General features: G+C 40.7%; 1 protein-coding gene across 1 annotated transcript; it reads right to left on the minus strand.

The window, feature by feature from the left end:
- On the minus strand, positions 1-23043 carry ADH5 (alcohol dehydrogenase 5 (class III), chi polypeptide). The gene is made up of 9 exons (XM_025384922.1): positions 22949-23043; positions 19426-19527; positions 16256-16397; positions 15660-15747; positions 10976-11195; positions 10565-10825; positions 9189-9324; positions 1329-1467; positions 1-1195 (listed from the first exon to the last, which is right to left on the minus strand). Exons 1-9 carry the CDS (start codon positions 22958-22960, stop codon positions 1171-1173), a joined length of 1125 nt encoding a protein of 374 aa, XP_025240707.1. The 5' UTR covers positions 22961-23043; the 3' UTR covers positions 1-1170.

Here is a 23043-nt window from a genome sequence, read left to right on the forward strand (position 1 = left end):
TAATTCACAGCAATTCACATCTACTTTGAAGAGCAATTTGGCAATGTCTAGTAAGGCTAAATGTGTTTATTCTGTGATACACGTCTTAAGTAACTAATGCAGTGAGCCCAATACAGAAGAATGTTCCACTACAGTGTTGTAATACAGAAACTGGCAGCAACTTCATGCCTTCATGAACATCTCATGTTTATCTTGGAGAACAGATAAATTACGGTAGTTCCCATAATTGAATACTGCTACATAGTACTAAGATTAATGAATGAGAGCTTCACATATAATATAGATTGAGTGAAAAAAGAAAAGCTGTAGAATGAGCCAGTATAAGGCTTAAAAACATATAAAACAGTACTAAAGAGTAGATGGTTTAGGTTATATACAGGGAAAGTACAACAACATATACAGGAATGATAAGCATTAAGTTTTGGATAATTGTTACCTCTGGAGGGGAGGAACGGCAATGTGATCTGGAAGTGGCAAAATGTTAAGATTTGACAAAAGTAGGTGCTGAGAACTTTGATATTCAGTATGTAATTCACTATACTAGAAATAGTACAGCCACAACCAACACACACATACACCTATTTAAGCCCAGAATGCTGTTTCAATAATACACTTTAGTGCCCTGTGAGGGGCAGATGCCATACTAGGAATTTGGGGTACAGGTATGAACAAGGCACAGTACCTGCCTTCAAGATAGTATCACAGAAGCAGACGTGGGTCCTGATTAACTCTGTCACTGATGGCTAGGATCTGTTCTTTAATCAACAGGCCTGAGACCCTTCAAAGTTCAACGAATGTTTCTGAGACACCCACCACTGCCCTGCTTCCTTTATCTTTCCTTTACAGAATGAAGATAATGGGCAAACCACGACAATGATTACAGCATAAAACAAAGAAGACAACTTCCACACAAACGCAGAAATTACTTTTATTATGTTAAAATATTCCTTAATGAGCTAGCAATTATTTATGTGGAGGAGAGTCCGGAAAACAGGTTCATGACTGAATTATCTTTGTCCTTGATTATATTCATGAATTACAAATATCACACTATTCTCTGGAGTAGCTGTGAAGCTCTATGAGGCTGTGAGGTTAGAGGCGCTTCTCCCTGCCTGTTAAGCTGCTCCCCATCGCATCACAACAGGATGGACATTATTTTTCTCTTTTGAATTAAATCTTTACAACAGTTCGAATGCTGTAAAAGGAAGCAACATACTAAGTTTTAAATGATACCTTTAAGACCACTAAAATTGTTTTTCGACTCTCCATTGCCTCAAACTCTGTGTCATTATTACATTCTATGATACACAGTTAAAGAGAAAGCTTACCTCTTTCCAGAATGCATCAGTTCAAAGGCTTTGTTAATTTCATCAAAAGACAGATTGTGAGTCACAAATTCATCAACTTTTATCTTTTTGGACATATATTCAGACACCAACTTTGGGACACTTTCAACACTCTTCCATCCTAAAAGAAATCACACATTAATTTATTCAACAAATTCCTGCAATATGCTTGTTACTTAGTGGAGGACACAAACGCATTTAAAAGAATGAATTTTGCCGGGCGCGGTGGCTCAAGCCTGTAATCCCAGCACTTTAGGAGGCCGAGACGGGCGGATCACGAGGTCAGGAGATTGAGACCATCCTGGCTAACCCGGTGAAACCCCGTCTCTACTACAAAATACAAAAAACTAGCCGGGTGAGGTGGCGGGCGCCTGTAGTCCCAGCTACTCGGGAGGCTGAGGCAGGAGAATGGTGTAAACCCGGGAGGCGGAGCTTGCAGTGAGCTGAGATCCGGCCACTGCACTCCAGCCTGGGCGACAGAGCGAGACTCCGTCTCAAAAAAAAAAAAAAGAATTTTTTGATGAGCTAAAGGGTAATGAAAAATCCAAAATAGCATGGAAATGATTTGACAAACACCTTTCAGTTAAGAAGTAAATACTTGAAGATGGCCGAATAGGAACAGCTCCAGTCTACAGCTCCAAGCATGAGTGACGCAGAAGACGGGTGATTTCTGCATTTCCAACAGAGGTACCGGGTTCATCTCACTGGGGCTTGTTGGACAGTGGGTGCAGCCCACGGAGTGTAAGCCAAAGCAGGGCAGGGCATCATTTCACCTGGGAAGCGCAAGTGTTGGGGAATTCCCTTTCCTAGCCAAAGGAAGCCGTGACAGACTGTACCTGGAAAATTGGGACACTCTCACCCTAATACTGCACTTTACCAATGGTCTTAGCAAACAGCACACCAGGAGATTATATCCCGCGCCTGGCTTGGAGGTTCCCATACCCACGGAGCCTCGCTCACTGCTAGCATAACAGTCTGAGATTGAGCTGCAAGGTGGCAACAAGGCTGGGTGAGGGGCGTCCACCATTGCTGAGGCTTCAGTAGGTAAACAAAGCGGTCCAGGAAGCTCAAACTGAATGGAGCCCACTGCAGCTCAAGGAGGCCTGCCTGCATCTGTAGACTCCACCTCTGGGGACAGGGCATAGCTGAACAAAAGGCAGTAGAAACTTCTGCAGACTTAAAAGTCCCTGTCTGACAGCTTTGAAGAGAGTAGTAGTACTCACAGCACGGAGTTTGAGATCTGAGAACGGACAGACTGCCTCCTCAAGTGGGTCCCTGACCCCCAAGTAGCCTAACTGGGAGGCACCTCCCAGTAGGGGCCTACTGGCACGTCATACGGCCAGATGCCCCTCTGAGACGAAGCTTCCAGAGGAAGGATCAGGCAGCAGCATTTCCCGTTCTGCATTATTTGCTGTTCTGCAGCCTCCACTGGTGATACCCAGGCAAACAGTGTCTGGAGTGGACCTCCAGCAAACTCCAACAGACCTGCAGCTGAGGGTCCTGACTCTTAGAAGGAAAACTAACAAAGGACATCCACACCAAAACCGTATCTGTACGTCACCATCATCAAAGACCAAAGGTAGATAAAACCACAAAGATGGGGAGAAACCAGAGCAGAAAAGCTGAAAATTCTAAAAACCAGAGTGCCTCTTCTCCTCCAAAAGAACGCAGCTCTTCGCCAGCAACAGAACAAAGCTGGACGGAGAATGACTTTGATGAGCTGAGAGAAGGCGGCTTCAGACGATCAGTAATAACAAACTTCTCCAAGCTAAAGGAGGATGTTCGAACACACTGCCAAGAAGCTAAAAACCTTGAAAAAAGATTAGACGAATGGCTAACTAGAACAAACAGCGTAAAGAAGACCTCACCTGATGTAGCTGAAAACCATGGCACGAGAACTACATGACACATGCCCAAGCTTCAGTAGCCTATTCGATCAACTGGAAGAAAGGGTATCAGTGATTGAATATCAAATGAATGAAATGAAGTGAGAAGAGAAGTTCAGAGAAAAAAAGAGTAAAAATAAACGAACAAAGCCTCTAAGAAATATGGGACCGTGTGAAAAGACCAAATCTATGTCTGATTAGTGTACCTGAAAGTGACGGGGAGAATGGAACCAAGTTGGAAAACACTCTGCAGGATATTATCCAGGAGAACTTCCCCAACCTAGCAAGGCAGGCCAACATTCAAATTCAGGAAATATGGAGAACGCCACAAAAATACTCCTTGAGAGGAGCAACTCCAAGACACATAATTGTCAGATTCACCAAAGTTGAAGGAAAAAATGCGAAGGGCAGCCAGAGAGAAAGGTTGGGTTACCCACAAAGGGAAGCCCATCAGACTAACAGTGGATCTCTCAGCAGAAACTCTAAAAGCCAGAAGAGAGTGGAGGCCAATATTCAACATTCTTAAAGAATTTTCAACCCAGAATTTCATATCCAGCCATAAGTGAAGGAGAAATAAAATCCTTTACAGACAAACAAATGCTGAGAGATTTTGTCACCACTAGGCCTGCCTTACAAGAGCTCCTGAAGGAAGCACTAAGCATGGAAAGGAACAACTGGTACCAGCCACTGCAAAAACACGCCAAATTGTAAAGACCATTGATGCTAGGAAGAAACTGCATCAATTAATGAGCAAAATAACCAGCTAACATCATAATGACAGGATCAAATTCACACATAACAATTTTAACCTTAAATGTAAATAGGCTAAATGCTCCAATTAAAAGACACAGACTTGCAAATTGAATAAAGAGTCAAGACCCATCAGTGTGCTATATTCAGGAGAACCATCTCATGTGCAGAGACACAAAAAGGCTCAAAATAAAGGGATGGAGGAAGATCTGCCAAGCAAATAGAAAGCCAAAAAAAGCAGGGGTTGCAATCCTAGTCTCTGATAAAACAGACTTTAAACCAGCAAAGATCAAAAGAGACAAAGAAGGCCATTACATAATGGTAAAAGGATCAATTCAACAAGAAGAACTAACTATCCTAAATATATATGCACCCAATAAGGAGCACCCAGATTCATAAAGCAAGTCCTTAGAGACCTACAAAGAGACTTAGACTCCCACACAATAATAATAGAAGTCTTTAACACCCTACTGCCAACATTAGACAGATCCACAAGACAGAAAGTTAACAAGGATATCCAGGAATTGAACTCAGCTCTGCACCAAGTGGACCTAATAGTTATCTACAGAACTGTCCACCCAAAATCAACAGATTATACATTTTTCTCAGCACCACATCACACTTATTCCAAAATTGACCACACAGTTGGAAGTAGAGCACTCTTCAGCAAATGTAAAGGAACAGAAATTATAACAAACTCTCTCAGAACACAGTTCAATCAAACTAGAACTCAGGATTAAGAAACTCACTCAAAACCACCTAACTACATGGAAACTGAACAACCTGCTCCTGAATGACTACTGGGTACATAACGAAATGAAGGCAGAAATAAAGATGTTCTTTGAAACCAATGAGAACAAAGACACAACATACCAGAATCTCCGGGACACATTTAAAGCAGTGTGTAGAGGGAAATTTATAGCACTAAATGCCCACAAGAGAAAGCAGGAAAGATCTAAAATTGACACCCTAACATCACAATTAAAAGAACTAGAGAAGCAAGAGCAAACACATTCAAAAGCTAGCAGAAGGCAAGAAATAACTAAGATCAGAGCAGAACTGAAGGAGATAGAGAAGCAAAAATCCCTTCAAAAAAATCAATGAATCCAGAAGCTGGTTTTTTGAAAAGATCAACAAAATTGACAGACCACTAGGAAGACTAATAAAGAAGAAAAGAGAGAAGAATCAAATAGATGAATAAAAAATGATAAAGGGCATATCACCACCGACCCCACAGAAATACAAACTACCATGACAGAATACTATAAACACCTCTACACAAATGAACTAGAAAATCTAGAAGAAATGGATAAATTCCTGGAATGCACCCTCTGAAGACTAAACCAGGAAGAAGGTGAATCCCTGAATACACCAATAACAGGTTCTGAAATTGAGGCAATAATTAATAGTCTACCAATCAACCAAAAAAAGTCCAGGGCCAGACGGATTCACAGTCGAATTATACCAGAGGTACAAAGAGGAGCCAGTACTATTCCTTCTGAAACTATTCCAATCAATAGAAAAAAAGGAAATCCTCCCTAACTCATTTTATGAGGCCAGCGTCATCCTGATACCAAAGCCTGGCAGAGACACAGCAAAAAAAGAGAATTTTAGACCAATATCACTGATGAACATCAGTGCAAAAATCCTCAATAAAATACTGGCAAACTGAATCCAGCAGCACATCAAAAAGCTTATCCACCATGATCAAGTTGGCTTCATCCCTGGGACACAAGGCTGGTTCAACACATGCAAATCAATAAACGTAATCCATCATATAAACAGAACCAAAGACAAAAACCACATGATTATCTCAATAGATGCAGAAAAGGCCTTTGACAAAATTCAACAGCCCTTCATGCTAAAAACTCTCAATAAACTAGGTATTGATGGGATGTATCTCAAAATAATAAGAGCTATTTATGACAAACCCATAGCCAATCTCATACTGAATGGGCAAAAACTGGAAGCATTCCCTTTGAAAACTGGCACAAGACAGGGATGCCCTCTCTCACCACTCCTATTCAACATAGTGTTGGAAGTTCTGGCCAGGGCAATCAGGCAGGAGAAAGAAATAAAGGGTATCCAGTTAGGAAAACAGGAAGTCGAATTGTCCCTGTTTGCAGATGACATCACTGTATATTTAGAATACCCCATAGTTTCAGCCCTAAATCTCCTTAAGCTGATAAGCAACTTCAGCAAAGTCTCAGGATACAAAATCAATGTGCAAATATCACAAGCATTCCTATACACCAGTAACAGACAAACAGAAAGCCAAATCATGAGTGAATTCCCATTCACAATTGCTACAAAGAGAATAAAATGCGTAGGAATACAACTTACAAGGGATGTGAAGGACCGCTTCAAGAACTACAAATCACTGCTCAACAAAACAAAAGAGGACACAAACAAATGGAAGAACATTCTATACTCATGGATTGGAAGACTCAATATGGTGAAAATGGCCATACTGCCCAAGGTAAGTTACAGATTCAATGCCATCCCCATCAAGCTACCAATGACTTTCTTCACAGAATTGGAAAAAAACTGAAGTTCATATGAAACCAAAAAAGAGCCTGCACTGCCAAGAAAATCCTAAGCAAAAAGAACAAAGCTGGAGGCGTCACACTACCTGACTATACTACAAGGCGACAGTAACCAAAACAGCATGGTACTGGTACCAAAACAGATACATAGACCAATGGAACAGAATAGAGCCCTCGGAAATAACACCACACATCTACAACCATCTGATCTTTGACAAATCTGACAAAAACAATAAATGGGGAAAGGATTCCCTATTTAATAAATGGTGCTGGGAAAACTGGCTAGCCGCAAGTAGAAAGCTCAAACTGGATCCCTTCCTTACATGTTATACAAAAATTAATTCAAGAGGGATTAAAGACTTAAATGTTAGACCTAAAACCATAAAAACCCTAGAAGAAAACCTAGGCAATACCATTCAGGACATAGGCATGGGCAAGGACTTCATGACTGAAACACCAAAAGCAATGGCAACAAAAGCCAAAATTGACAAATGGGATCTAATTAAACTAAAGAGCTTCTGCACAGCAATAGAAACTACCATCAGAGTGAACAGGCAACCTACAGAATGGGAGAAAATTTTTACAATCTACCCATCTGACAAAGGACTAATATCCAGAATCTACAAAGAACTTAAACAAATTTACAGGAAAAAATCAAACAACCCCATCAAAAAGTGGGCAAAGGATATGAACAGACACCTGTCGAAAGAAGACATTTATGCAGCCAACAGATACACAAAAAAATGCTCATCATCACTGGTCATCAGATAAATGCAAATCCAAACCACAATGAGATACCATCTCACACCAGTTAGAATGTCAATTATTAAAAATTCAGGAAACAACAGGTGCTGGAGAGAATGTGGAGAAATAGGAACACTTTTACACTGTTGGTGGGACTGTAAACTAGTTCAACCATTGTGGAAGACAGTGTGGCGATTCCTCAAGGATCTAGAAGTAGAAATACCATTTGACCCAGCAATTCCATTACTGGGTATATACCCAAAGGATTATAAATCATGCTACTATGAAGACACATGCACATGTATGCTTATTGTGGCACTATTCAGAATAGCAAAGACTTGGAACCAACCCAAATGTCCATTAATATTAGACTGGATTAAGAAAATGTGGCACATATACATCATGGAATACTATGCAGCCATACAAAAAGGTGAGCTCATGTCCTTTGTAGGGACATGGATGAAGCTGGAAACCATCATTCTGAGCAAACTATTGCCTAGGACAGAAAACTAAACACCGCATGTTCTCACTCATAGGTGGGAATTGAACAATGAGAACACTTGGACATAGGGTGGGGAACATCACACAATGGGGCCTGTCATGGGGTGGGGGAGGTGGCAGGGATAATATTAGGGTATATACCTAATGTAAATGATGAGTTAATGGGTGCAGCACACCAACATGGCACATGTATACATATGTAACAAATGTGCACCTTGTGCACATGTACCCTGGAACTTAAAGTATAATTTAAAAAAACCAATAAAACTATGGATATAAAAATAGCTATGGATATAAAAAAAAAAAGAAGTAAATACTTTTGAGAATTTTCCTTTCTCTGTATTAAGATTTACTAAAACCTCATTAAAGTTTTGGCCTATTGAGACTTTTAAAACTGCCCATGACAGAACACTGGAAGTCTCAACAACAAGCTTATTTAGGTCCACATCAGCAAAGATTTCTATAATCATGATATTCAAGGAAGGAAAAAAAAACTCATATAATACAGGACTTTATTTCCTTGGTTTTAAATTTAACAATGAAATAGGGATAGCATCTCAGAACAGAAAACTATGAAACTAAAAAATGAAATAGAACTCTTAGCTAAATGGTAAGATTTTAAAGAAAATCAGGTGCTTCAATTTCTCACTGTATCTAAAGCAGCAACACAATCAACAAGAAGCCTTCTACCTTCTAAGGATGCTTTCAACCATATTTCAAACCTCTTTTGAGCCTTTTCCAAACCTCCTCCCTTATATTCTCCACTAATTATTCTTTCCCCACAAATTGTGGGGATTTTTTCTTAAACCTGGTAACTGAGATGACCACAGCCACTCCTGTTCTCTAGACAAAAACTTCTATTATCTTTGGATCATATTTTAGCAATGCAAGGGGCCTCAATGATACAGTGAATTACCCAACCAGCATGTGCCAGAATGAGGCTTCAGTTAGAGGTTACTACCAAGACCCCCTGGATCAGCCAGGCTTGGAATGCCCTTTCAAATACAGCCATGGACAAAGTGATGCCCCCAAATAGCATACACAGCTTACAAAGTTTCTTCTATGATACTCTGCTGTGGCATATATCTAGAGCTTTGAAGAGGAGGGCAAGTCAGATTGACATTTTCTAAGGCAAATTCTGTAGTTATAAAGAAGGAAGACTTTGGCCAAACCCCCCATTTTAGCATACTTTCCAAATCTTTTCTTCTGGCCTTCAAAAAAGCTGGCATAATATGAGGTAGAGGACCTTAAAAGACAACTCGTTAAACACAGATCATTCAAAACACACGCAATGTGATTTTTTTTCTTTAGGAGGATGAAGAAATATAAATATATATTTTTAAAACCCTTTAAAAACTTTAGACTCAATGCAAATAACAAAAGAGAAAATGCAGTAATCTCATCCATTGAATTACCTCCAAAGGCAGTGCCTTTCCATGTGCGACCTGTTACCAGCTGGAATGGACGAGTGGCAATTTCTTCACCTGAAGCAGCTACTCCAACCACCACGCTGACGCCCCAGCCCTTGTGACACGCCTCAAGTGCTGCTCTCTGCAGGCACAGATATGACCAAATCACAGAAGTCAGTGCATTTTCCTGAGAATAACTGCTTCCCAGAAACTTCTAGAGATGCCATTGTTTTTAAAGAAAATGGCAACAAAAGGCCAAACTTAACATTTAGTGAGCTCAATTTCATCGAACAATTTATATTTTCATTTACTTTTTTTGTTTTTTTTTGAGATAGTCTCCCTCTGGCACCCAGGCTGGAGTGCAGTGGCATGATCTCGGCTCATGGCAACCTCTGCCTCACGGGTCCAAGCGATTCTCGTGCCTCAGCCTCCCTAGTAGCTGGGATTACAGGCATGCACCATTGACACCCAGCTAATTTTTGTATTTCTAGTAGAGATGGGGGTTTCGTCATGTTGTCCTGGCTGGTCTCGAACTCCTGGCCTCAAGTGATCCACCCACCTTGGCCTCTCAAAGTGTTGGGATTACGGGCGTGAGCCACCATGCCCGGCCTGAACAATTTATTTTAACAAATTAACCTGGTTAAATATTAACATAAATTAAAATAAAGTGTTTATTTGCTTTCTATTTTAAAAAGTAAACTGTAGTTAAACTCTAAAGGATTTAATTTTAAAAAGCAGGCAGCAGAATTAATAGTAATACTTTTACTGAGTGTCTATGTACGTTTCAGTAGATATTGTTACTACGGGTTGATTATCTTTTATCTGAGATACTTGGGACCAGAGCGTTTTGAATTTTGGATTTTTTCGGATTTGGAATATTTGCATCGTATTTATTGGCTGAGCATTCCTAATCTGAAAAGCTCCAATGAGCATTTCCTTTGAGCATCATGTTGGTGCTCAAAGTTTCAGATTTTGGAGCATTTTGGATTTTTGGATTAGGGATAGATGTTCAACCTGTACCTGCATTTTATAGATGAGGAAACTGAGGTTGAGAGAAGCTGTTTGTTCAGGGTCACTGGGTTAGTAAGTGGATGTGTATTTGATTCCAAAGCCCATGCTCTGCACAACTGCTTTATTCTGTCTTTTCATTTCATGAGACATGCACTTAGCAGGCATTGAAAGGCAAAGAAACATCTCTTCTCATCCTTCCCTGAGCTGTTCTTGTATCATTTCCCACTGTAGTTCAAATAGATATTTTCCCCTTCTTTCACTAGAATAATTCTTATCAAGAAACTTTCCTTTGCCAAAACAATTTTTAATCTAAAACTGCATTTCAAAAAAAGCAGTTCCATAAATTAAAAAGGAATGAAGCTCATACTCACCATGACCTTCACATTACCAATACATTCAAAGGAATAGTCCACTCCTCCATCAGTCATCTCAATGAGCACTTCCTGGATGGGTTTACTAAAATCCTGAGGGTTAATACATTCAGTGGCTCCAAACTCTTTGGCCCTTGCAAATTTATCTTTATTGATGTCCACGCCAATGATCCGGGATGCACCAGCCACTTTACAGCCCATGATAACTGCCAATCCAACCCCTCCCAGGCCAAAGACCGCACAAACAGAGCCAGGCTCCACCTAGGAGTAAAGACAGTTTATAAAGTACGCATTCTACCAGAGTCAAGAGAATCGCTGGGTTTCATACAGATGGGCCAATTTCACTATTCTAGGACAGTTTCACTGAATTAAATTAGAAGGCAGAAGCAAAATCCCAAGTCAGTCTCTTACCTTGGCAGTGTTCACAGCAGCACCATAACCAGTTGAAATGCCACAACCTAGAAGGCAGACTTTATCCAAAGGTGCTAAAGGATCTATTTTAGCAACAGAGATATCAGCCACAACTGTGTATTCAGAAAATGTGCTGGTTCCCATGTAATGCAAAATTGTCTTTCCTTTGCAAGTAAATCTGCTGGTACCATCTGGCATTAATCCTTTCCCTTGAGTGACTCTAAAGAAAATAAAGAAAAAGGCAAGTTGGAATTAGGTTTCTAAAAACCCACAAGAAAAAGAAATCAGTTTTAAAAATAATGACAAGTAAATATTCAGAAAGTGTTGTAAACTAAAATTTTGAATGTATTATTAATTTAGCACCTTGCAGCAATGCCTGATAAACGAAATTTATAAGAGATTTATAATCTTATCCATCTTTTCCAATATTCACTAGCCTTCTAGATCATACTGTTAGAATATTGAACTCATTTTAAGAGGTACAACTTATGGATCAGTTGGAATTATTTTAAAATCCCATCATTAAAATGGTCGGCCGGGTGCAGTGGCTCACTCCTATAATCCCAGTACTTTGGGAAGTTCAGACAGGAGGACAACTTGAATCCAGGAGTTCGAGAGTAGCCTGGGCAACATAGCAACACCCTATCTCTACAAAAAATAAAATTAGCCAAGTGTAGTGGGGCATGTGCCTGCAGGAGGTTCACTTCAGTCCAGGAGTTTGAGGCTGCAGTGAGCCGTGACTGTGCCACTACATTCCAGCCTGGGTGACAGAATGAGACCCTGTCTCAAAAATAAAAAAAATGAAAAAACCTCTGTGAGCAAATGTAACTTCTTAAAGGATAAAGCCAAAACCAGTACCTATGCAAGCAGAAATTACAAAACATTAACCAGATCAGCTGACAAAAACAGATGGCCAAACTGGCTAATTTATATCTTTCAGGAAGCATTTTTCTGAAATGTAACTAACAGTCCTCAATAATGCAAGTTAAATTACCTCTTCACTTTGTTTTGCCTGTGACTTGGTTACACCAATAGGAAAGAAAACCCAAAAAGCTTACAAAGGCCATTGATGCAACAAATGGTAACAAAAATTACTTTTGCTATTCTAAACAGAGTGATATAACATCTTGCTTAGGAGTACCCACCCTAACGTCAGAGTACTTGGGTTCAAATCCTGTGTCATCTGAGCAAGTTAATTAATCTTTATGCCTTCATTTTCTCACTAGAAAATGCTGAGAAACATAGGTAACTTCCTTTACAGATTGCTATAAAAATCTAATGAGATGTTATATGAGGCTTCAGCATTGTATCTGGCACAGAATTGATGTTTAGTAATTATGTTATTTTAAATAAAATAAATACTAAAATTGCTTTTTTTTTTTGAGACAGCACAGGCTGGAATGCATAGCTCACCACATCCTTGAACACTGAGGCAGGAGGATCGCCTGAGCTCAAGTGATCCTCCTGCATCTGAGTACCAAGTAGCTGGTACTACAGGGGCATAGAGACGGGGTCTTGCTATGTTGCCCAGGCTGAACACTATAATTTGATGTATACTCTTAGCTAAACTCTTTGGAACATACATAGGAATAAATACACAGATGAGAAAATAGACTGCCTCTAGATTCAAGAGCAAATACATTTCCTTTGAGAAAAAAACAAATATGACCAGAAACAAAGAACAGGTGACAAAGCTCCATCAAAAAAAATTTTTTTTTTGAGAAAGGTTTTTACTCTGTCATCCAGGTTGGAATGCAGTGGCACATCACTGCTCACTGGAACCTCAACCTCCAGGGCTCGTGATCCTCCCACTACAGCCACTGAGCAGCTGGGACCACAGGCACGTGCTACCAAGTTCGGCTAATTTTTAGAATTTTTTATAGAGAGGGGATTTCACCAAGGTGTGCACGTTGTTCTCTAACTGCTGGACTCAAGTGAACCACCTGCCTCAGCCTCCCAAAGGGTTGGGATTATGGGTGTGATCCACTGCACCCGACTAAAAATAACTATTATATCTTAATGAGAACAATTTAAGTTTGGTTAGCCCTCCTTCATGTGAGAAGTCATGGTATTCTAGAGGAGTTTCTTGAACAAAAGGTGATGTGGAATACATTTTATGCTTTGAAAGAATTTCTCAAAATGGTAACAAACACAAAGAACCCATCACCATTACTGTATTTCATGTGTTGCAAAATTTTTCAGACTGTGTTTAAAATTCCCTTTCAAAGTGATTAGTTTTTTTTTTTTTTTTGGTTCTGGTTTTACCAAAGTAACAGGATTTGCTTTATAAAATAAATGCAATTTTGTTTTCCAAAAATATAAACTAATTTTGTCAATAACAAACAAATGGATCTCCCATACAATGCTGGTGCAAGTGTAAACTGGTACAAGTATACCAGAGAGCTATAGATGCATATCCTATGACTCAGCAATTATAATCTCAAGAAAATGCTCAAGAGAAAGCAATGCTTATATCCATCAAAAGACATGTATAAGTAAGAATGTTCCTAGCAGCATTAACTGTAACCACCCAAAACTGGAGTAACCTAAATGTCCATCAACACGAGAACAGAGCAATACTGGTATTTTGAATGCAATAAGACAGAGCAACAAAAAAGAACAACTGACGCATATGCAGCTTGATATATCTCACAGACATTATGAAAGAAAGAAACCTGACAAAACAGCATGCACTGCATGACTCTATTTATACAAAGGTCACAGTGAAAGGAATCAGGACCGTGGTAACCTAGGAGGGAGGTAGGTTCTGACTTGGAAGGGACATGAGGGGCCTTGTCAGGTGCTGGCAGGGTTCTCTATCTTGATCTGGGTGATGGTCAAACCAACAGGTGTTTACATACATAATTATTCATTGAGCTGTACACTTAAGATCTATACACCTTAAGTGCTTAATAATATGCATGCTCTACCTCAATTTAAAAGAAAATGGAACACACACAAGGGGATCTTAAATTTCCTCAAAGAGGTAGTTCTTTCAGTGTTGTTACCTACTACAATAAAAACAACTACCTTTTCTGTGTCAAGGAGTTAGGTTATCTCCTGCAGTCTTCCTAATAGCCTTAGTGGGTAAGTTTTATTACTCTCACTCACTGGACAGTAAAATGGTTCATAAAAATGATTTTGTTTAATCTCGCAAGCATGTTTTTCCTTACTACATAGTTTGGCAAATTTAGCCTACTGTTGTGAAGAGAATGGGTACCGAAAATTCTGTTTTATATCTTAATGGCTGGTGATACTGGACAAACCCCTTAGTTTCTCTCTCTTTTTTTCTGTAAGAAAAGTCAGTATATTTATGGTTTTATAAAAGTTACTATAATACAATGGTACATAGTATTGAATTCACAAAAATATGAACAAATTTTTATAGCAAGACACACTCACAATGAAAACACTGCTTCAAAGCAAGTTACATCCAGATGACAGTGTCTATACACACAAACATCCCTAAAATTTAATGGTTCTTTTCTTTGCAGCAGGAGGGAGGGAGAGAAAAGAAAAAAGATAGCAGATACCCTCAACTCTTCAAAAGCAGAGATTTGTTCAATGAAAAATAAAGGAGTTGAAAGAAAAATGAGCCAACAAATTTCCAGATTATGACAAACCATTCTAGGGCGGGGTTGGCGGTGGTGGTGGGGGGGGGCGGGGTGGCACGGTAGGGGATCCTGGGGAGAGGGAGGGCCCAGCTGCCTTTGTGAAGACCAGCCAAGGTTAACATCCGACACCACAGCTGGCAAGGTGAGGCCAGGGTGAGGCATAAGGTGGAGTCACTCCCCTGGTCTCTTCACATCCCCACTACTTCTTTCTTTCATGGGGCAGAGAGGAAACAGAATGCAGACACCCCTTGGGGGCTGTACAAGTTACTTAAATCAGCCACCTCTATAAGCTACACATTTCCTCATGTGAAAAATAAATGTTTCTTCAGTTGCACAATTAGGCAGAAAACTACAAATGGTAGAGAAGGTTGCTGCTGTGCCCACGTACCCTCTCTGTGTCAAAACTTCTTAATTTCTGAGTCTTCTCTCATCTGTGAAAACGGGGATAGTAGTGAGGTTGCTATAAAGATGGAATGAAACCACTGATACACAATGCACTATATAAACTGCCACATAATTATTTATTCTTATCATTGTTAATATGACCTTGTGGAACAGGAATTAAAAGAAATTAAAGAATGTGTAAGCAAAAACTCAGTTATATGTAAGAAAACCCAATTTCCCCTGAGGAAGAGAAAGAGCTGGAGTCCTTTAAAATTAACTGCCTGTTTTTCTATGGCTAGTGAGCCTTCTCTCTCCCTTTCCCAGGCACTGTGAAGACTCTGTTTCTCTAGCTGTGCAGCTGCAAGGTCACAGACAAATAATCTCAAGTCGTAAAGCATGTTGTTCCTTGAAAAGTAAGAAATGATGTAATGCATGTCTCAACTGAATAACTGTCTTTGTTTCTCGCTTCTGTAATATGCTCCCCCCTGCAGAGATCTCTCTCCGCCCCACGAAATGCTTAAAAGGTGTCTTGACTCTTTGTTTGGGGCTCAGTCCTTTGGATGTTCATCCAACTGGGTTGGCGCACCTAAATAATTAAATAATTCCTCCTCAACCCCTCAGTCTCTCTGATTCCTTAATTATCCCGTAGCACTTGTGTTTTAAGAAGAATATAAAAAGATACTAACCTTATCTTCTGGCAAAGGTTAGTTTTAGGATTTAGACAAAATTTGCATTCTCCACACTGTGGGATGTAAAGTGGGATGACAGTGTCACCTGGAAACAAATGCAAAGACATCCTGAACAGGTAGTATCTATTTCTAAATGAAAACATCAGCCTTTGCAAATTCCTGTCAACTGATGTGGCTTTGCAAAGTTAACAACTTCAAGTCTTAGAACTTTACCTAGGTAACATCGTTGAGATACCGTCTGACCATGCAAAGAGTATGTTTCAATATTTTTATCTAAATGAAACTCTTTAAACAATAACTGAAGAACAATGAAGTTATACGCTTCAAAATCCTGCTTCATTGATGCATCTCTAAAAATTCTTCCAAAATTGGTTTTGGAAATGTACTTAAAAAGTTTCACACAAACGGTAGTCTGCAAAATCAGAGAGAAAAAAATATCCAAATATTTGTGCTTCCCAGATGAGGAATAAACTCTCTTGACAATCTACTTAGATGATACCTGTTAATATGTAGTGGGTAGTTTTATCAGAAAAACAATTTCCCCATAGGAATAAGCCAAAATCATCAAACAAGTGGTTCAAATATCTCCTTACCCGCCTTCAGTTTAGTAACCCCCTCGCCAACACTTTCCACAATTCCAGCACCTTCATGTCCCAAGATCACTGGAAAACAACCCTCAGGATCAGCTCCACTCAGGGTATAGGCATCGGTGTGGCAAACTGCAGTGGCAATGATCTATTAGGACATTAAAACAATGAATGTTTAAGTGTGTGTGCATGCAATTCAGAGGTACAGATACAAGAAAAGTCATTTTATTATAATACTGTATTTCACTGACTCTAAGACACATTTCTTTCATATTTTAACCTCTCTGAATTCAGCATGTGCTTACAATCCATGGCATCTTAACAATTAGAATTGGCAGCAATTTTTTAGTGGTACTTAAAAGCAATGGTGCATTTGTATGCAATGAAATAGGGAACATCCAGTCCCCCTTTCAGTGCATGTTAGCAAGGAAGGTGAACAAGGTCATTTTATGGGCACCATGCCTTTAAGCATGGAGAGAAACATCACCTGTGTGCAAAACAGGTGGACTCCATCTCACTGCTAGTTTTCTCATGACAGCTGGGAAATATGATTTTTAAAGAGGTAATGACTACTTCAGAAATATGCCAGTCTGTTTGAGTCTGGGCCAAAATTCAGAACTTTGAGAGGAACCAACTCTCTTTTTACAAACCAGACACAAGTTCTATTTAAATGAGCCTGTTATCTCTCTCTCTCTGGCTATATTATATAATAATAATAATAACTTATTATTATTTTTATTATTATTTGAGACAGAGTCTCGCTCTGTCACCCAGGCTGGAGTGCAGTGGCATGATCTTGGCTCACCGCAACCTCCGCCTCCTGGGTTCAAGTGATTCTCCTGCCTCAGCCTCCTGAGTAGCTGGGATTGCAGGCGCGTACCACCGGGCCCGGCTAATTTTTTGTATTTTTAGTAGAGATGGGGTTTCACCATGCTGGCCAGGCTGGTCTTGAACTCCTGACCTCGTGATCTGCCCACCTTGGCCTCCCAAAGTGCTGGCATTATAGGCGTGAGCCACCATGCCCGGCTGTAACTTATCTTTTAAAGCCACCAAAAGCACAGAAAGGCAAAATCTTGGAGTAGTTCTATTTATGTGTCTCTGCTCCTGGCTTATATATCCACTTACAAGGTAACATCTTTGCTACCTGTCTGCAGTTTTGCAGGGAAGATGACTGTACTCATTGTGTCCATACTGCTCAATGAGCACAATGAATACCCACTGAGCTGTATGGGCCCTTAATATATCCAGGACAAACATCTCCTTCAGTGGCAAAATCACAATCAGCTTAATTTCTGAATTTGAAGAAAAAACACAATTATTAAAAGATTTCAAATTCCTGGGTATGGGTTGGAAAGGACCTTAAGATGTTATTTGGGCCAGTTGCCGTGGCTCACACCTGTAATCCCGGCACTTTGGGAGGCCGAGGTGTGTGGATCACTTGAGGTCAGGAGTTGGAGATCAGCCTGACCAACAGGGTGAAACTCCGTCTCTACTAACAATACAAAAATTAGCCAGGCGTGGTGGTGCATGTCTGTAATCTGAGCTACTAGGGAGGCTGAGGCAGGAGAATTGCTTGAACCTGGGAGGCAAGGGTTGCAGTGAGCCAAGATCGCACCACTGCCCTCCAGCCTGGGCAACAGAGTGAAACTCTGTCTCAAAAAAAAAAAAAAAAAAAAAAAGAAAAAACATGTTATTTGGTCCTGGTCTGCTCCACCTGGTATGTGGGATCTTTGGGGGCATGAGCCAGTATGTGTGATGTGTTTTCATAGTGAGATGGTGGGGGAAGTATATTCCAAGTCACAGCTCTTTTTTGCTGTGACTCTTTTTCTAGAATGTAAATGATCACTACTCTAAAGCACTAATTTTATATCAAAACAAGTAGAGAGTAGTAGAATGCTAAATACATGAAGTTTTCTACATGCCAAGGTTTCAAAGATCTCTCCAACTGGCTGCTTTGTACAATATGCCTCTCTGCAGGGGTAGCATCATTTCTCTGCCACCAGAGGTTGAGAAGCACCAGAATAATGAATTCCCTGAATCCTACCCTTGTCCGCCAGGGTGAGTGCATTTTAAAGCTCTCTAAGCAAGCTGACTTCACTTGCTTGTTGCTTTATTCAATCAGGAGCCTCTTCTCAAATCTTGTTTAGTCGCTGTAGCAAAACTGAAGACCATTTCTGTCAGAGGCATTTTAACCAGAGCGACACCATCTTGAATAGGCACTGGGTAAAATAAGGCTGAGACCTACTGGGCTGCATTCCCTGGATGCTAGGCATTCTTAATCACAGCATTCTTAATCACAGAATGAAATAGGAGGTTGGCACAAGATACATGTCAGAAAGACCCTGCTGATAAGACAGGCTGGGGTAGAGAAGCCGGCAAAAACCCATCAAAACCAAGACAGCAATGAAAGTGACCTCTGGTCATCCTCAAGGCTCATTATAGGCTAATTATAGTGCATCTGTATACCAAAAGGGAGTCTCACCAGTGCCATGAGTTTACAAATGCCACGGCAATGTCATGAAGTTACCCTATATGGTCTAAAAGGGGGAGGAATCCTTAGTTCTGGGAATTGCCCACCCCTTTCTTGGAAAACTCATGAATAACTCTTTGTTTAGCATATAATCAAGAAATAACTATAGGTATACTCGGTTGAACAGCCCATATTGCTGCTCGGTCTACGGAGTAGCTATTCTTTTATTTCTTTGCTTCTCTAATAAACTTGCTTTCACTTTATGAACTCACTCCAAATTCTTTCTTGCGTGAGGTATAAGAACCCACTCTGGGTGTCAGAATAAGGAACCCTTTCTGGTAACGTTTCTTCTTTTGTTTCTAACGTGTCAGCATATATTTAAAGTTATGTAATCAGCAGAAAAATGAGTATCCTACAGAGTTACCTTAAACCCAAACTGCAGAAGATAAATTGCAATAATCCAATGACCCATGGGGATAGCTGTTCAGCCCAAGATCAAAGCTAAAAAAGATGGAGAAGCATGCTGCAAAGGTGAGTGATTAAGAGAAGGATGTTATGATTGTAAGGCTGGATGACTTTTCAATATCTTTCCTTTGACACTGTCCTTTGGGATTTATCCTCTGCAGATCTCAGATCTACTCATCTATCCAGAGACCTCCTTGTGTCTTTTTTTTTTTTTCCCCCAGTGCCTTAAATATATCATTACCTTGATTCGAACTTCATGAGCCTTTGGGGGTGCCACCTCTATCTCCTCTATGGAGAGAGGCTTTCCGGCCTCCCAAGCAACTGCAGCCTTGCACTTGATAACCTGAAGTGGGAAAAAAGGGAGTAAGCTGTTTATCCTTCTAAACAAATAACTACTTAATAGCCAATTTAGATACAGATTAATGCTAACCTTAAAAAGTATATCACAGATTCACAAAGAAACATATGTTTCCAAGTGACATGTTTTTAGATTTCATACAAATAGTATACATCAAAAATGATTTAATTGAGATGATTACCTGGTCAGACAGAAAAGCATCTTTTGGTTAAAAAGTTGTACTCAAATATTTAATGGCCCTCTACAATGCATAAGCAAGAGCAGGTTAAGAACACAAGTTCCGAGAGAATCTGATTCAGCAGGTCTGGCATGGTGTCCGAGAAATCTGCATGCTTAACATGTGCCGGAAGAAATTCTTTTGATCAGGCTGTTCTGAATACCACTGGTTTGGTGCAAAATTGCAGGGTGGGAAGGAGGATTAGGAATGTAACAATGAGAGGCTATATCCCTTGTAACCGCACCGGCCAATACAGCAGCCACTTGCACTTAGAAAATGACCACAGGCAGGGCATGGTAGCTCACGCCTGTAATCTCAGCACTGTGGGAGGCTGAGGCAGGCAGATCATGAAGTCAGGAGTTCAAGACCAACCTGGCCAGCATGGTGAAACCTTGTCTCTACAAAAACACAAAAATTAGCTGGGCATGGTGGTGAACATCTGTGTGGTCCTAGCTACTCAGGAGGCTGAGGCAGGAGAACGGCTTGAACCTGGGAGGTGGAGACTGCAGTGAGCCAAGATTGTCCCACTGCACTCCAGCCTGGGCAACAGAGCGAGACATCATCTCAAACAAAACAAACAAACAAAAAAAACAAACAAAAAAAGAAAACAGAGATATGCTATAAATATAGCTGGACTTTGAACACTTAGTTCAAAGAAAAGTAAAAATACTCATTAACAGTATTTTTAAAAATACTGCTTACATGTTGAAATGGTATTTTGATTATGTTAAGTAACATTATTTATGTTATAAACAAACTATTAAAACTTCACTTTTTCCTTTTTAATGTAGCTACTGAAAAATTTTAAATTACACAAGTGACTAATGTATCTATAGCACACAGAGCTGCTTTAGAGATTATAGTCAGTATACCCTCCACAACCAGAGAACCACACGTAATGAGAAGGGTCTTGATTAGTTCACATTACACTTGAGAAATGCGTTGACAGACTAAAGGTTGTAAACCACTGGGTTTACAGGAGACAGATTTTAAAGTTAATAATTACAAAGAGTGTGATTTAAAGAGACAGGCACAAAGTAATACAGAAAGCAAAAAAAGTAGATTAAGAGCTTAACTTTGCTTGGTTTGGGAGAGCTTCACTTCTAACCCAGATACTGAAGGATGAGGAAAAAGTAATTATAAATGGTGATAAAACACCTATATATAGGGTGATTGTGAGGACTGAGTAAGAATGAATATGAAGTCCCTGGCCGGGCGTGGTGGCTGAAGTCGCCTGTAATCCCAGTACTTTGGGAGGCTGAGGTGGGTGGATCATGAGGTCAGGAGATCAAGACTATCCTGGCTAGGTGAAACCCAGTCTCTACTAAAAATACAAAAAATTAGCCGGGCGAGGTGGCAGGTGCCTGTAGTCCCAGCTACTGGGGAGGCTGAGGCCTAGATCGCACCACTGCACTCCAGCCTGGGCGACAGAGCTCAAAAAAAAAAAAGAATGAATATGAATATGAAGTCCCTAACACAATTCTTGGAGCAGCACAGCTTTGCAAAGTTAGTAGTTATTGGCAGCAATAGAACAAACGGTTGAGGAAAAGGAGAGGTGAACTAGATAGAGATACAAACGGTTGAGGAAAAGGAGAGGTGAACTAGATAGAGATAAAAAGAATGGCCTCTGTAGGCCGGGCGCGGTGGCTCACACCTGTAATCCCAACACTTTGGGAGGCCGAGATGGGCGGATCACCTGAGGTGAGGAGTTTGAGACCAGCCTGGCCAACACGGCGAAACTCCCGTCTCTACTAAAAATACAAAACTTAGCCGGGCATGGTGGCGGGCGCCTGTAATCCCAGCTACTCGGGAAGCTGAGACAGGAGAATTGCTTGAACCCGGGAGGCGGAGGTTGCAGTGAGCCAAGATCCAGCCACTGCACTCCAGCCTGGACAACAAAGAGTGAAACTCCATCTGAACTGGGAAGAAAAAAAAAAAAAAAAAAAAGAATGGCCTCTGTAAATTGGTGAGGCTGGAAATGATCGTTTTTTAAAAGTAAATTGCAGATATTAAATCTTATAGCACAAAGAATCAGACAATGCATCAGAATCTTTTTCACTTCAATGTGCCATAAATTTCAACTCCACAAGTCAGATTCAGAATACTAACAATTAAGTTATCCAACCTAAAAATCCAAAGAGACAAGAATACTAAATTTGATGGCCTGTTCCCTTTTAAAAAATGTCTTACAGGAGCCTAACTTTTCCTTTTTACTGACAATTCTAAGCAAAACAAAGTCCCACTCTAAATCCGCGGGAAATGGCACTACTTCAACATTTGAACTGTAGTAACAATTACAATCTTTCACATTCTGTCAACAAAGACACTCAGCAATAAGGAAAAGCAACTACCAGTTTAAGTCTGAAAGACTGTTTAGAGTTTCTTTCAAACTCCAATATGTTAAGGCCATATGTCTTACTAGAAAATGTCCAAATTTGCAAAGCATTAAAATAATCAGCAACTTTAGACTATTTATGTTATTCGTAATTTCTGCCTTTCTTTACTGTCTAATGTGTATTTTATGAACTTGTCAGAGAGGAGCAGACCTGGGTCGGAATCCCAGTCCGCCATCACAACCGACCTCAAATCACAGTTTTTGATAAGATGTCCCCATCTCGCGGAGGTGTTTGTTATGTGAGGACTAGAGGGAAGATAAATCTCTTGGTGTTTAAGCGCTCGAAAACGTTTCTGAAAGGGACGTAGGGGTCTTTCCAAAATACACTCCTTGGAGGCACAATAATTAAGGCGTAGGCTCAATTATGAAACACAAGCAACCTAGGAGTTAGGAGCACGGGCTCTGGCTGCAGCTCTGCCAAGTATGCAAGCTGCAAGAATGACCCAGAGTGAGTTACTTAACTTCGTGTAAGAAGCAATGCGTGGCCGCTCCTAAGCCATTTCCACTGGGATACCGTCCTGACCAGCCCCTGTCCCCCACTCTCCGGCTCTCCCACCCCCACCCCGTTCCGGTTGTCCCAGAAGCAGCAAAGAAAGCTGCTTCCCAACTGAAGAGCCGAGACAAAGCTTCCTTCTCTTTCTGCCCTGCTGAGCCGCTCGCCGGGGCCCAGTTTCAGAACCAGGAGCCAGATCCCGTCCTGGGCCGAGCCTCGCGCGCCCCCGAGGACAGCAGCCTGGTCCCATGCCATGCAGTCCCTCCCTAGTACTCAGGGCCCTCCGCTCAGCGGGCGCTACCTGGTTCGCCATGTCCACGGGTTTTGGTCAGCACGGGGTGCGGATATTCCGACTGAGCTGCGCGGCTACGGCGGCGTGGGCCAGGCGAGCGCCTA

This window comes from Theropithecus gelada, chromosome 5 (assembly GCF_003255815.1).
Source record: "Theropithecus gelada isolate Dixy chromosome 5, Tgel_1.0, whole genome shotgun sequence".
NCBI lineage: Eukaryota > Metazoa > Chordata > Mammalia > Primates > Cercopithecidae > Theropithecus > Theropithecus gelada.

What these genes read in the sequence shown, in the direction of transcription:
- ADH5 (XM_025384922.1), bottom strand. An exon ending in CTCATGAAGTTCGAATCAAG is followed by an intron (nt 16,398 to 19,425) that starts GTAATGATATAT and finishes ATGTCCTAATAG; the next exon opens with ATCATTGCCACTGCAGTTTG. An exon ending in CTGATGCATTCTGGAAAGAG is followed by an intron (nt 1,196 to 1,328) that starts GTAAGCTTTCTC and finishes TTCCTTTTACAG; the next exon opens with CATTCGAACTGTTGTAAAGA.